Source organism: Helicoverpa armigera, chromosome 14, assembly GCF_030705265.1.
Source record: "Helicoverpa armigera isolate CAAS_96S chromosome 14, ASM3070526v1, whole genome shotgun sequence".
In the NCBI taxonomy this organism is placed as follows: Eukaryota; Metazoa; Arthropoda; class Insecta; order Lepidoptera; family Noctuidae; genus Helicoverpa; species Helicoverpa armigera.
This window is the reverse complement of record NC_087133.1, coordinates 5,645,479-5,659,674: the sequence shown is the minus strand read 5'-3', so window position 1 is coordinate 5,659,674 and position 14,196 is coordinate 5,645,479. Positions and strand designations below refer to the sequence as shown.

General features: G+C 36.5%; 2 protein-coding genes across 4 annotated transcripts; one reads left to right on the top strand and one right to left on the bottom strand.

Annotated features, from left to right (window-relative positions):
- Positions 1-83: 83 nt before the first annotated feature.
- LOC110379529 (F-box/LRR-repeat protein 7) lies at positions 84-2,116 on the top strand. Of its 3 annotated transcripts, XM_064037904.1 has the most exons (3): positions 100-191; positions 496-629; positions 716-2,116. In XM_064037904.1, the coding sequence occupies exon 3, from the start codon at positions 726-728 to the stop codon at positions 1,764-1,766; it is 1,041 nt and encodes a 346-aa protein (XP_063893974.1). In that variant the 5' UTR covers positions 100-191; positions 496-629; positions 716-725; the 3' UTR covers positions 1,767-2,116. The 3 variants fall into 3 exon arrangements, with proteins under 3 accessions (XP_063893975.1, XP_063893974.1, XP_021194910.3); XM_064037905.1 differs by lacking the exon at positions 496-629 and having other exon boundaries at positions 84-191; XM_021339235.3 differs by lacking the exon at positions 100-191 and having other exon boundaries at positions 200-629.
- Positions 2,117-2,236: 120 nt separating this feature from the next.
- On the bottom strand, positions 2,237-11,960 carry LOC110380458 (transcription elongation factor B polypeptide 3). The gene is made up of 10 exons (XM_049837014.2): positions 11,751-11,960; positions 11,235-11,433; positions 9,494-9,663; positions 7,759-8,830; positions 7,366-7,454; positions 6,741-6,916; positions 6,449-6,537; positions 5,987-6,186; positions 5,600-5,749; positions 2,237-4,665 (listed from the first exon to the last, which is right to left on the bottom strand). The coding sequence occupies exons 1-10, from the start codon at positions 11,820-11,822 to the stop codon at positions 4,465-4,467; spliced, it is 2,418 nt and encodes an 805-aa protein (XP_049692971.2). The 5' UTR covers positions 11,823-11,960; the 3' UTR covers positions 2,237-4,464.
- Positions 11,961-14,196: the final 2,236 nt, after the last annotated feature.

Sequence of the window (14,196 nt, the reverse complement as noted above, 5' to 3'; positions counted from 1 at the left end):
TGGTACAGGCAGAGGAGCATTACGAGAACCCCAGCATCGATCGTCGACTCAGATGAGTTTGATTTAGCAGAGTGTATGTTTGTCTATGGTCCTTAACATAGTCGACTCTCTCGATTTATGTGAGAAACATAGACGACACCCACAGAGAACCAATTTTAGGAGTAGCAAGCAAAACAGCTGTCATAATGCAGGTATGACTGAAGGAGTGATTTTGATTATTTACTTGTAAATGTAATAAACGTCAAATATAGCAAATGTTTTGTTAATTTGATAAAGAATTACCTACTAAGTACTTGTATTTATTAAAATTGACTTCGATATTGTGTCATTGATTGATCGATACTAAATTTTGTCTAAGAGTAGGAGGCTACATTAATTAAAATAATGTCATTAATTACTTTTGTTTCGTAAATATACGTAGCTAGATACATCCCTTCTCTGTCTTTACACGTGTAGAGAGAGGGTAAAGTAGCAAAATACGCAAAATAATTTCAGTTGGAGCCAAAATTAGAAACTGAAATGCTTACTCCAAATGATTTGCATTTTGAACGTTGACGCAGTGTAGTCTAACACAGTTATCTAAATCTAAATATGTATCTTTAAAATTATTTTAAACAATAAAACATCAGGTGAGCTTATATTCTGAGCGAAATGCATTTTTGTGTTTCTTAAATTGTTTTACCATTACCAACCATTGTTGTGGTTTATATTCTAGATTTTCTACAATGACCGTCCCCACAGCCGAAGTAGCTCCAAATCAAATTGATGTCCTACCAGACGAGTTACTGATTAACATTTTTAAATTCCTGCCAATAGAGACTATACTAGAGTGTGAGAATGTATGCAGTAGATGGAAGAAATTGTCGCGTGACCCCGCGCTCTGGAGAGGGATTGTATTCGTTTACTCCGGGAAACCTGGACAAAGCGAAGTAAGCGAGAAAAACTTGCAAATCATAGAAACTCATAGTGAATGTATACGCTGTCTTAAAATACAGTATGTTTACAGTTACCCTGTGATCAAATCGATTATTGAGCAGTGCCATAATATCATATCACTTGAACTTGTCATGTGTCGCATTGCCAAAGATTTCGAAGATGATATCACGAGGTGGCCCAATTTAAGGAAAATTAACTTGAAAAATTCCCTCGTTTTGATGAATAATGTAGACGTATTGGTCCCGTACGATAATTTTAAATATTTGAACTATTTGGCTTTGTCTGATTTTGGTCTTCCAGTCGCGACCCGCGACAGTTTGCTGCGTTGTAATTATCTCAGTCAAATTTACATAGAAAAAGTAAAAAATCTCGACATAGACTATGTGAAAAAATTGATTAGTTCGAAAATGTTAATTCTTACCGCTCTGCACATTTACGGCGGCGACTCTGTTAATGACGAATGTTTGTTAATGTTGTCGCACTGTAATTTATTGAAAGATCTCGCAATCATACGCTGTGAGAGTCTGACAGATGCAGGTCTTATCAAGTTGGCAGATCTGAAACAGATACAACATTTACAAATCTGGAATAACGTGAACTTTACCGAACACAATTTGCACAGGACACTGAGCAGTCCGAATCTAGTCAAATTGGAAAGCTTGAGTTTATCGAGAATAGGTAATATTTCACCTGTGATAGTCGATGTGATCTCTGAATATTATAAAAATCTGAAATTTCTTGCTGTTTACCAGTGCCCTAGAATTATTAACACTGATTACGAAAAACAGTTAAAATCAAAATTTAGAAATATTGATGTTGTTTTGTATTGAATACGAACATGAAATTTTCTTTAATAAACCTCCATAAAATGGAGCTTGATTGGCTATTTTAATTAAGAATCGTGGTAATGAGACTTGAGAATGAATTATAATTCTCTAGCGTTTTATTTGTCGGTTTGAACTTATGTCTTCTTCAAAAGTACAGGGTGTTACAAAATCCCCCAAATTCCGGTAACAAAAAAGGTTCGATATCAAAATAAACACAATTCGCAAAAGCATATTCAGAGTAGGTAATTTCAATGCAACAATTTGCAAAAAATAATACATAAAAAATACGCATTGAAAAATATCGACTACTGAATATCGCAATCGTACTTGATCATTTGATTATATTTGATTACGATTTTTGTAACACCTTGCACAAATATAGTAACCTATTGCTTATGAATTCTTTTGTAAACTTAATAACTTCGAAATTAATGAATTCAATGATTTTGTACTGAAGATTAAAAAAACACATAAAATCCACATAAGTATATTTCACTGTATAAATAATGGCATACGGGTCAAATAATTAAAATCTTTTCACTGAAACCAGACGTAAATAAGACAAAACTTATATAATAAGAATACCTACTAGTCTTTTGTTAAGAGAATGAATTTTATCATAATGGAAATCGTTCTTACTTTATCGAAACATAAAAAAAAAATTAACAAGAAATTGACCTAAAGTGTGCTCATATACAGATATTTTTCCTACTTCTTTTTTAAATAACCATGATTACAACATCGATAATTTTATTCTGCCGCTAATTGCTATGGGTACCTATTGTTTCTCTTAATATGTACTTTATTACATATATTTGTTACTGTGATGTTACGATAACAATACATTAATTACGAGAAACAAAGTTGTTTTTTTTTCCTTTACATTGTAGTTTTGTAGGTCACATTTAAGACATACAGGGTAATTGATAGCGTTGCGAGTTCGGCTACAGTTAGCAAAGACAGTGTAGTTAATATTGTTCAAATCGATGACTACAATAGCTGCGTGAATCTTATACAAAGTTAATGTGTTGCTGCAGGTACGTGCAATTATACTACAGAGGTACCACAGACAAAAAAAGAACGTGTATTGTCGTTACGACCTACTCTCGCGGTGGGCAACACTGACTATCTAGTCCGTAGCCGAATTCGCAACAGTAGTTTTAAGTGCACGACAAACAATTAAAAATGTTTCTAAAACATCGTTTAAAAATTACCTTAACTTTTTAAAATACATACATACCAAGTCATTCATCTCGCGTCTTACAAAACACTACATCACATTTTATGTTTTATTTCAAACATATCACAGCAACCCAATCATTTGGTACTTTTCTGACATCCCATTGTATACTGACTATATTAAGAAATCTGGTTAAAACTTCTAATGACACGAACAAATGTGATGATAGTTTCACATTTGACTTAGATGTCCCATATTATGATTATAGAGCCGATAATTTACGCTAAATACTAACTTAAAGACTACAAATGTTTTGATAAGCTCAAAATTTGTTTGTTCTAGATATTTTACATGATTTTCCTTTGTACACTGTCTACTTTTTGGTTTCAAACAGGAACAAGTACTTAATAAGTCCGGCAAGGTTAATTGTGACAGTGCGTTAATTTATAAGAAAAACGAAATAAAAAAAACATTTCGGGAATAAATAGAAAAGGACAAGGAGAAAAGGACATTTACATCAAGTACACAAATATTGTGAAAGAAAATGTTACTAAAGAAGTTTATTTTGATAGCGTATTTGGCTACGAGGTAGTATACTGTGATGTTGAAATCGAAAACAAATAAATTACTTTTTTATTATTTTTTAAAATCTATCCATCTATACTTGTTCTATAGCTTAAGACGTATACAATGTTAAAGTGGAGCTAAGATCGAAAGAAAATCTACAAATATTTTATTTCATACGCCAAACACTAAAACAGTAACGCGAAATAAAAACGAAGCATCACGAAAATCACAATTGCATGCATGCACTTAGTTTCAAAAAGTAAAAAGTTACAAATATAAAAAGAAGCGTCTGCTGTAGTTATAAGAAAACACAAACCAGTCGGCACAAAAATTTCATATGGTCCATTATAAATATATGTACAGACATTGATGGGCCACTATCGGTATCCTATACGAGGGTTGATGCTACAGAAAAAGTACAACACCCGTAATATTTAAGGGTCTTGAAACACTTAAAATTTATTGCAGCGCTCTACACACGAGGTTTGTTTATCCGAATTTGTTCTGAAAGGGTCACTATTTGTCGTTCGGTACTTTAATCCAATGTGTAAATCGCTTCAATAAAACAAAATACGCTCGATTTCGGGCGGAGGGCATAACCTATATATTTTTTTAAATTTAACTTGATTAGAATGACAGCTTCAAGACTGACGTATGTGACAACAACTGGACAGTTATTTTGATATTGTTATAATAAATTAAAACAAGGACTTTCAGTTTCTGCCGGGGTGGCAGGATTATTCGGAAGAGTTACCGGGGGCCTAGTACACGAAGGACTCCAGAAGGAACATGATGGAATTTAGTCCGTAAAACTTTGACACTCCCTCACCCTGCATCCTACAGAAAACGTAGTAACTAAAAATAGGTCTTTCATCTCTTCATATAGCCAATCTAATCAAGTTAAAATTAAAAGGGGACACAAAAAAAGATCACATAGGTAGAAGTTGAAGCGGATCATCGCTTGCGCCCTCTCATGATCTGTAGGGCTTTCGCCATGAGCGGGGCTTTCTTGGGCTTGAAGGAGGCGGGGGTGGATGGCAGGGCGGCGAGTGCTCTGGCGGCGGTGGCGCCGCCGCGCAGCACGTTGGGCGCCGCCAGCGACGCCACGCGCGCCGCCGGGCTGCCCGTCGCCAGCCGCGCCGTGCCGTGCTGCGCCTACGAAATCAAAATTACATAAATCATATGGGATGGTTCAATCATATGGACCCAACCTCTGGAGTATGAGGGTGTCAATTCCAGGACAGGCAGACTTTCTAAGTATATCTTGGACACCAATGCGGATGACACGTTAAACTGTAGGTCCCAGCTATGAGTGATCTTTGGCAGTCGTTACGGGTAGTCTGAAGCCAGTAAGTCTGACAACCAGTGTTACCAAGGGTTACCCGGGTAACTGGGTTGTGGAGGTCAGATCCAAAGGGTCACTGCTTGTAAAACACTAGTACTCGGCTGCATCCGATTACACTGGAAGACCCTAACATAGTTAGGAAAAGGCTCGGGAGATGATATGGGATGGTTTAGTAACAGCTGCATGGATCGATCGATTATAAAGTGAAGCAGTGCCTGACGCAGCCAATCCGTGAATGGAAAAGCTCAACATATTGGTCGATTCCAGCTGTTGAATATCTTTGGCAGTTTTTACGTAGTCAGTCAGAAGCAAAAACCAGTCTGATAACCAGTGTTAGCAAGAGGTATCAGGTTGCCCAGGTAACTGAGTTAAGGGAGCCAGATAGGCAGTCGCTCCATGCAAAATATTGATATTTAACTGCATTTGGCTAAACTAGGTTGGAGATCGACCCCAACATCATTGGTAAAAAGTGTATATAAGGTCTCGTCCAATAAACTTGCTTCACCGAAATGAACGCCCATATTTTAACTATCAACCCAACCATTTGCCTACTTAGACGATTAAGTTAGTAAAAAAATATGATGACAACACGATGATACTTACTATTTAGTTGGGTCGACGTGGATAAAAAATCCAAGTCATTCTTTTTTTACGTTTCCTCGAACGTCGTTTCTGGACAATAATGTATTTTTTCTAAACGTATTTTGACGAGCAAATAAAAATAATTATTTCAGTGGTAATTACCTGTTTTTTGGCGATGTTCCGCGGTGGTTTTGCCACGGAGTCGACGTACGCCATTTTAGTTTGTTTTATGGGCGCCTTTTTGGCTTCTTGAGCTATTTTTATGTTAGCCGTGAGCGACTTCAACCTAATTTCTTGTTCTTCTTGGCACCTCTGAAAGAGAGTTGGGAGTATATTTAGTACATAAGAGTTGAGTACCTATATATTCACGAAGAGAACCGTATAATGTGAAACTTTATTGTTTTACGGTATTAGGTTATGTAGTGTATTACGGTTATGCCATTCTGTCTAAGTATAATTTTGTAAACTTGAACATAAGAATGAAACACTTTTTTGGATTTGAACAAAGAATTTCAATATAAACTTTTCTCACAGTAAAAAAAATCTTACCGTATACATCTCCCTCCAGGCCTCCAATTCTTGTCTCTGTTTATTCCTGAAGTGTTTCTGACAGAACTTCTGCCACAGATGATCAGTGTCTTCCATAAGGTAAGGATTGTAATGCTCGAGTATGAAGAGTTGTTGCGGCGTGGCCTTGTCTATGACGGGCTTCAAAATTTCGTATGGCACTCCGCCCGTGTATTCAAGGGCTGGAATTTAATGTTTAGGTATTTATATAATGAAGGAATTTCAAACTGTTCTTTTAATTTTTTTTAATTAAAGGTATCTGAAGAAAATATGTACGATGTTTCAAAAAGATACTGTAGAAAGAATATGGGACCCCTGCGATTATTTATGTTACAATAAGACTATACGACGTTCAGGAAGTACCTAGTTTTGAAATTACTGAATTATGTATTGAGTATACGAAATGAGCTTTATAAATAAATACTACGAATAATAAAAACTTACCATCAATATGTTCTTGAAGGACGTTTACGCACATTTCGTAAAGCGACGGTATCTTCCCTATAACTTTGTTGCCTGAATATACTTTGGTTCTGAAAATAACGAATAACGCGGAATCAATAGGCGCCCAATAAACAAATGACTTTTTTTGTATGTATGGGAATTCCAAATGAAAATGCATGGCAACCCAGGCCTTAATTAGGTGGTCACAGATGTATACTCTTGTTTTTATTTTTAGTTCCAAAAAGTTCCTTTCACATTATTATTTCCAAAAAATATACAATTTTAGTCTTACCTTTGGTTTTTGGACGAAATGACAGCACTCATGGCGTCTTCGTCACTGAAATGCGGTAAAGGTCGTGGCGGTGGGCGAGGTTTGTAGTTGGGCGATATCTCTGGTAAGGCCGAGATCTCTAGCGCGGGCAATGGCGCTAGTTTAGCTGTGGGAGCTAATAATGCGGCTGGGCTTAGCTGCAGAGAAACAAAAAATAAACATTTATTAAAATTTGTCTTAAAACTCAATGACAACAATAATAATACTTCTTCAGTAAAAGTTTAAAAAGATTATGATTTTATGATTTTTAAAACGGCATAATCTTTTGGCAGCTGAAAAACATCTGGATTATTCAAGCTTCGTATCTACACAAAATACTATGCATACGTATAACTTATCAGCCTCCTTCCCTCCTTATAACATAAGAGTAAATAGTAAGTATGTATATCAACCGCCATAGATAGCTATGTAGGTAATGGATTGGATATATTTGGTTGTAAACATCATGACGCATATCTATAAAACACGCCATCTGATACAAGGAAAACCAACAGGAAAATGTGAATAAATTCTGGTCACATTCCCGTCAAGATGTTATTATAGTGATAAATATCAGAAAGAAGTTTTTAATAGCGTCTCAACTTACGTCATTGTTGGGTGAAGCTGCATCCTTCAATGTTTTCTTTTTAGGTTTAGCGGGACTGATCATGCCAAGTGCTTCAGCAAAACTGGCACCTGAAAATAAATGAAATACAATTAAACAAGAAGTAGGTACACATGTTAAAAAAAAATCGTGGGGCCCGGCTCTCATTTGAACATCTTTGGCAGTTGTTACAGGCAGGTAGATGCCACAAAGTCAGACAACTAATCTTTCCAAGGGGTATTGGGTTGCTCGGGCACTGGGTTGATGAGGTCAGATTGGCAGTCACTCCATGTAAAACACTGGTACTCAATTTTATCTCTTTAGACTGGAAGCCAACCCCAGCATAGTTGGGAGAAAGCTTGGCAAATATTGGATATAAAAAAACCGGTTAATTACCTGATCCACAGTCGATTCCATCATCGCTGTCCTCACTTGGTTGTATTTGAACTTTTTTCTTTGGTACTTCTTCGTTCTTGCTTGACTTACTGCTTTTTGAAGAGGAACTTGATCTATGCTTTGATTTCTTGTCACTCCTTTCATCATTCTTCTCTGAATGACTCTTACTGCTACTACTATTCGACTTATTTTCACTCGACGAAGAATGTTTTTTCTCACTACTATGACTACTCGACTTCTCCTTTGAAGAGCTACTCCTATCTTTTGACTTTTCCTTGCTTGAGGAACTATGTTTTTCCTTAGAACTACTACTATTACTAGAGCTTTCTTTCATTTTCTGTTTAGAAAGTTCCTTTTCGGACGAACTCTTGTGCTTTTCTTTTTCTGGCGCATGCGAGTGACTCGATGATTTATGTTTCTCTGACTTGCTGTGTTTATCGGAACTTCCTTTGTTTTTGTCAGACCCACTGTCAGACTTGTGGGAGCTACTTGACCTATGTTTTTCAGAACTACTGTGTTTTTCAGAGTTATTATGCTTCTCCGATGAAGTATGCTTGTCTGAACTACTATGCCTAGTAGACGACTTTGACTCTTTGTGATTTTTCTCTGCATCAGATTTGTGATCTATTTTGTGTTTCTTTTCTGAACTGGATTCTTTCTCCTTTGAACTTTTGTGTTTGTCTGAACTGTGAGACTTTTCTTTCGAGGACGAATGTCTTTCTGAGGAATGAATCTCTTTTGACTGTGAGCTGTGGTGTTTGGAGTGTTTGTCTGGCTCATGGTGCCTGTTTGAACTGGATGACTTGTGATCTGCATGGTCATCGTGTGACGAATGCTTAGATGAAGACTTATGGCTACTAGTTGGTTCTTTCTTAATTTCTTGTTTGACCTTTACCTCTTCTTGCGAGGAGTCTGACATGTCTGAGTCACTATCGTCACTTTGAGATCCATCACTATCGTCATTACTGTCACTGTCTGACTCTGATTTCTTGCTCCTGCTGTGAGATTTTCTTTTGTAATCATCCTCACTAGAACTAGAATGTTTTGACCGTTTGCTGTTGGATTCTTCCTCCTGAAATAATTTTAACATCGATTCTATATTTGGTGCTCTCATATTTTAAACAGTTCTGAAAATTTCATATTATGCTTATGATGAAATTGTGTTTCATCACCTAATCATTTTTTTGTTAATTTTGCACCAATTTTTCTTAAAAGGATTGAAGGATGCAATTAGAATATGAATTGGAAATTATATATTTAGTTTTTAGTTTAGTTTATTGGAGTGTTCATATTATTGTTGCAATACCACATTGCAACAAGCAGTATTGCAATTTTTGCCAAAGTTAGGTCAAATTAATTTTGCCTATCAGCAGTAGGTAAATATATAAATATATGAGGTAAACCAAGGATGTGGTTTAGTAAAAACAACTATTATCTCTAGTGAAATGCTTTGTCAGTATTATTGCACAAGAGATATTGTAACCACAGATAAAGTACTTCACAGTTTTCATGAACATGATTTACAAAGCACATTTATGTTGTTAGTTGCAGCTTCTACTTACTGCAGTATCCAACAAAAATAATTATTTTTCTACAACCCAATTTTTTTCATTATTATGTTTATTGCTATCATGCGATCAGCCTTTTACGGACAACCCAATTTATTACTTTATTTGGAATGCTCAACCGATTAAGTGTGATTGTCAGAAATGATCTTAAATCTAGATTAACTTACCTCACTGCTATTGTGTCTTCGCTTGCTCCCGCTGTAATTCCCATTAGTTTCTCTGTGGTCTTTAGATTTTGACGAGGAGTGTGACCTCTCAGACTTGTGCCTAGACTGGTTGTTTTCATCGGACTCCTTCCCACTTCCATGTCCATGTCCATGTCCATTTTGCGTTGTAGCTGAAATAGAATAATACACTCATAAATAAAGATAGTTCCTACATTTCTTAAACAAGTCTCGACTAGTTCTTGCATTAGGTATGCACTATGTATTATGTGAACCATTATATCATACTCGGCCTGTGAACAAATATATGAATAAATGTTGGCAAAGTAGGACTGTTGTGTTTAGCTAAACATACACTTGCGCTTACTAAACCTAAGTAAACATTGTCCCACTGTAATGCATAACTTGTAGTGTCTAGTCTATTAACTAAGTAATTCTTGAAAGTGAAATGCTTTCATGCTAATGTGGAGTTGGCCTAATTAGCACAATAGTACAACAGTTGGTTGCTGTTTTGTGTTAGACTTAAGCTTTGCAGAATCATGTTTTTTTTAATATTAGGGCTTGAAATATTATTTCTTAGGCAAATATGAAGGTACAGCGACCGCAGTTATTTACTATGAATAGCAGAAAAAAACTAGTAAAATAATGTTTCATAGTAAACATTTCATGATTACTGTGATTATGTAGGGTGTTAAAAATTTGCTTTTGTAAAAAATCTAGCTAAGTTAGATGCATATTTTGAAGGATTTTTATTATATAAATTGTAGTATTTATTTGAATACTAAATCACACAAACTACTTATACCTTCAGAAAGATCATGATACTGTGTACCTTGCAAAGACATAAGGAATTCAAAATAAAATTAAATAATAATTAAAAAATATATATTTCATTAAAAACATGTAACTATTAAATTAATTATAGGTATGTGATGAAATTAAAATTGAACTTAAAACATTAAATTATGTAAAACTTTAGACAATAAATAAAATTTTACTCATTCTACAAACAAAACACAATTTAAGTGAATTCATCAATTTCTGAGTTATTGACTAAATGACACTACTAAATGTGACCTAGCACGAGATTGCACATTGAAAATAACCAAAAAATATAATTTTAATTACAATTAAGAAAATATATGCACTAGCTATACTGCGACAACACATAAATGAATATCTCATGAATAATTTTGTTTGGTCTACTCAATATGATCGGTTTATCACAATTTCCATGAGATTTTTTGAAGGACAATGCAAATCAATGGTTGAGGAAAACAACTACATTAAACTTAGTGGTAGTTGTTCTATCGTTTACTGAATAATCCCAATAGACACTTGTCACCAATCATTCACCAACTCAAAACATACATCATAAGAACCATTTTCAAGTGCATTTTCATTTTCAAGTTAGGAAAACTAAGAGAACAGTATGGAAAGTTATCAAGACGGGCAACCGCAGACTATAAAACTATTTCTGTATATTTCTGTGACCAACTAACAAGAACAGAAGAGTGTCATGCTTAATAATAAAAGTTTCCTTCATCACACTGTCATTCCAATAATTTAACATACTACAACAAATTAATTCCACAACAACAAAAACAATGCAATGTTTTCAACTTAGTTGTTTGTAAACAATAATACACGAAAATTAAGCAGTAGCATGCCAAGATTTCTATCAAATGAAGCACACGATTCTATGTTACCGAATATGCAATAGTTTAAAATTTATTTTGCTCACTGTCATTGTTCTGGTCTGTGTCGTGATCACTCTCCTCGGCAGCCACCATCAACTTCCACTTGTACACCAGCGAGCGCGCCGCCTGGCCCACGTCGCCTGGCTCCTTGCGCAAGGCATTCACCGTGCGACCGACCCCGGTCTCCTGCAGATGCTGCACTGTCACAGACAAGTTGAACAACTTGTCTATACATTTTAAAACCTGAAATATAAGGAAACGTTGATGGTGTTAGGCTGTTACTAGTACTATGAATGTTTTAATTCATAAGATGACAGTGCTTTAGCTGGTGGAACTACTACGACATCACCATGCATATGTTCAGTGTTCAGTTTTAGCTGCACCATATTTCATAATGATCAAACAAATGTTACTTTGTGATTTTAGTAACGATAAGATATGTCCTTTTGAAAATATCGGATAAGTAAATTACGACGTAATAGTGCAATGAAATTATTCAGGAATTATCTAATTTATGTGGGAATCACACCAAATGGAAGATGATCAAAATGGAAACTTACTTTATGCTCGTCGCTTTGATATTTCTCTATTGTATGCTGGTAGTGTTTAACTAAATCAAGAACTGACGCCATGCTACACGATTTATATCATCACAATGTCAATTCTATATCAATAAAGACTAGATGCCAGCTGGTAAACGGGCACCATTTTTATCATACACATATACGTCAATGACGTTCGTCCGTATCACGTATGTTTGGATACTCGTCGCTGATATTCTTGTCGGCGTCAACTATTTTACACAGTCTTGTCTATGGATTTGAAGTAGAATACTAATTTATTGAAGTGGTATTTATCCGTGGTTTCAGAAAATCATCCCAGTTAAATCCTTAAATAGGTTATCCTAGGTGAATGCAGTAGGAGTTTTATGTTGTTTCTGTTATTTTACCATACGAGACGAGGAAGAAGATGGTTATGGTGAGTCGATGGAACTCCTCCACAGAATATAGCGTGTGGGCTTATTTTATTCTTCAGGACAAAGAAGAAGGGTTTTACTCTCTCAATTTATTGTGCTCACCACCCAGAGGCCGCAGTTCCTACAATGTAAGAGGCGCACACTATATTAGGCCACCATCTCAAGGGGCCTCTTTCTGTTAGAACGAAAGCCCCTCGCCGATAGTCAGTTGTTCGCAGGCTGCGTCCTATAGTAGAAAGTCATCAGCCAAATTGCGACCACGGCCGAGCACCTGTCTACCACTTGTATGAGAGACACTACGGTAACGTCGGACGTAGCGTCAGCGGAAGCTACAGCGAGAGCGATAGCAATTTTGCGGGAATTGAGTTCGGGGATCCGAGACTCGTTATCCGATTATTATAATGAGTAGAAATAACTTAAAATACATGAATTGAAGCCATTGGTAAATTGTTTTTTACGCTGACTATTCGCTCAGCAATCATTGCTCTATAAGCCATCTAGGTATAAGCTATATTTTGCGAGGAATGATAGTAAGTTATCAGTGCCATGAAAAAGTTTTCCTTTCAGAAAAAAAATATTAACTTAAATAAAGATATATTTATTTTTACTCACATCAATATGTTAGTTAATGTATCCCATAAATCCTAAAATAGCTCAATAACATAATATTGGATTATGTTGATACATGGTGCGATATGTTATTATAGTATAACAACACAAGAGGATTCCCAATCCAAAAATGGATTCCGAAGGAAAAAAGTTTAAGGTGTAGTCCTCGAAACTAGTGTGTGGTGTGGAAGCTAATATTAGTACTTACATGAACAAAAAAAATAGAACTTTTAAATACTCAGTATCGTTTACCTATTTATACATTGCTATACATAGCTTTTGAAATAAAATGGTCAAGACACGCATTCTGACTGAGGAAGGTATAGGGTTTGTATTACAAACAACAGTACATGTAAAACAAACTGTAAACCCTTTTCCCGCGGCTGACATATTATCAAGAATTTCACCGTGACTTAGCTATACGTAAAATTAGGGCTTATCTAAGGAAATATTGATATAAAAAATCACCATTACTCAGATTTATTTTTATAATCTATTTCTACAATGTACACACTATACATATATACAAACTTAAACTACTTATCTTTATACAAAACTAAAAATAAAATACTATATACAAAATATATATAAACATAAAACATAAAATATAAAAGAGCATCGATCAGGCGTCGAAGAATTCCTCCGCATCACTGTCCTCCGGAAACGTGCCCAGAAGACTGGCTGCATTGCCACGTTGAATGGCAATGCTAATTCTTTGTCCGAAGAATAAGCCAGCCCTCTGGTCACGCGAAGCGTCGACAAGCCTTTTCGCGATGTCCTTATAAAGTAACCGCGTACTCGGGCCCCATGGTCCAAGCGTTTCGACCCCAAACGGCTCAAAAGTATAGTTCCCAATAAGGTTACTATACTTGCGCCGCTTGGTGGTCTCAGCAGAAGCAGCAGCCGCACCAGCATGACCTGCCGTGCAGGGAAGATGCGATGGCGCCAGGGTGTCGACGCACGTTGCATCCCACACCAAGGGCCTACCCAACTTCCATGGCAACAACGTCATACCATCTGGCCTCTTTCCATCGTCACGTACCAGTCCATTAGGCTCTAACACGGCTGGTACGCCGGCGGTGGAAAGAGCACGACGGATAATGTCGTTAATGCTGGCATGCCGTGCAATACGACCAGCACTTCTGCAGCACGACAGACCATGGTGCCCGAGGCTGTCGACGGCTTCACCGCAATGACAGCGATGCGGAGCAACACAGGGAGCGCCTAACCGTAAGCATGTAGCGATGCGGAACGTTGTGTCATCCAGCATAGTGCCTATGCTAGATGACGGGATCGCCTGTAACCAGAGGCCCGACTCCCACTCTCCCACAGCCAACAAACGGGCACGCTCAGCAGCACTATTACACGTATTTAATAGATTATTCCGTATAGTGCTACAGAGCGGCCCGTCCCATTGTCTC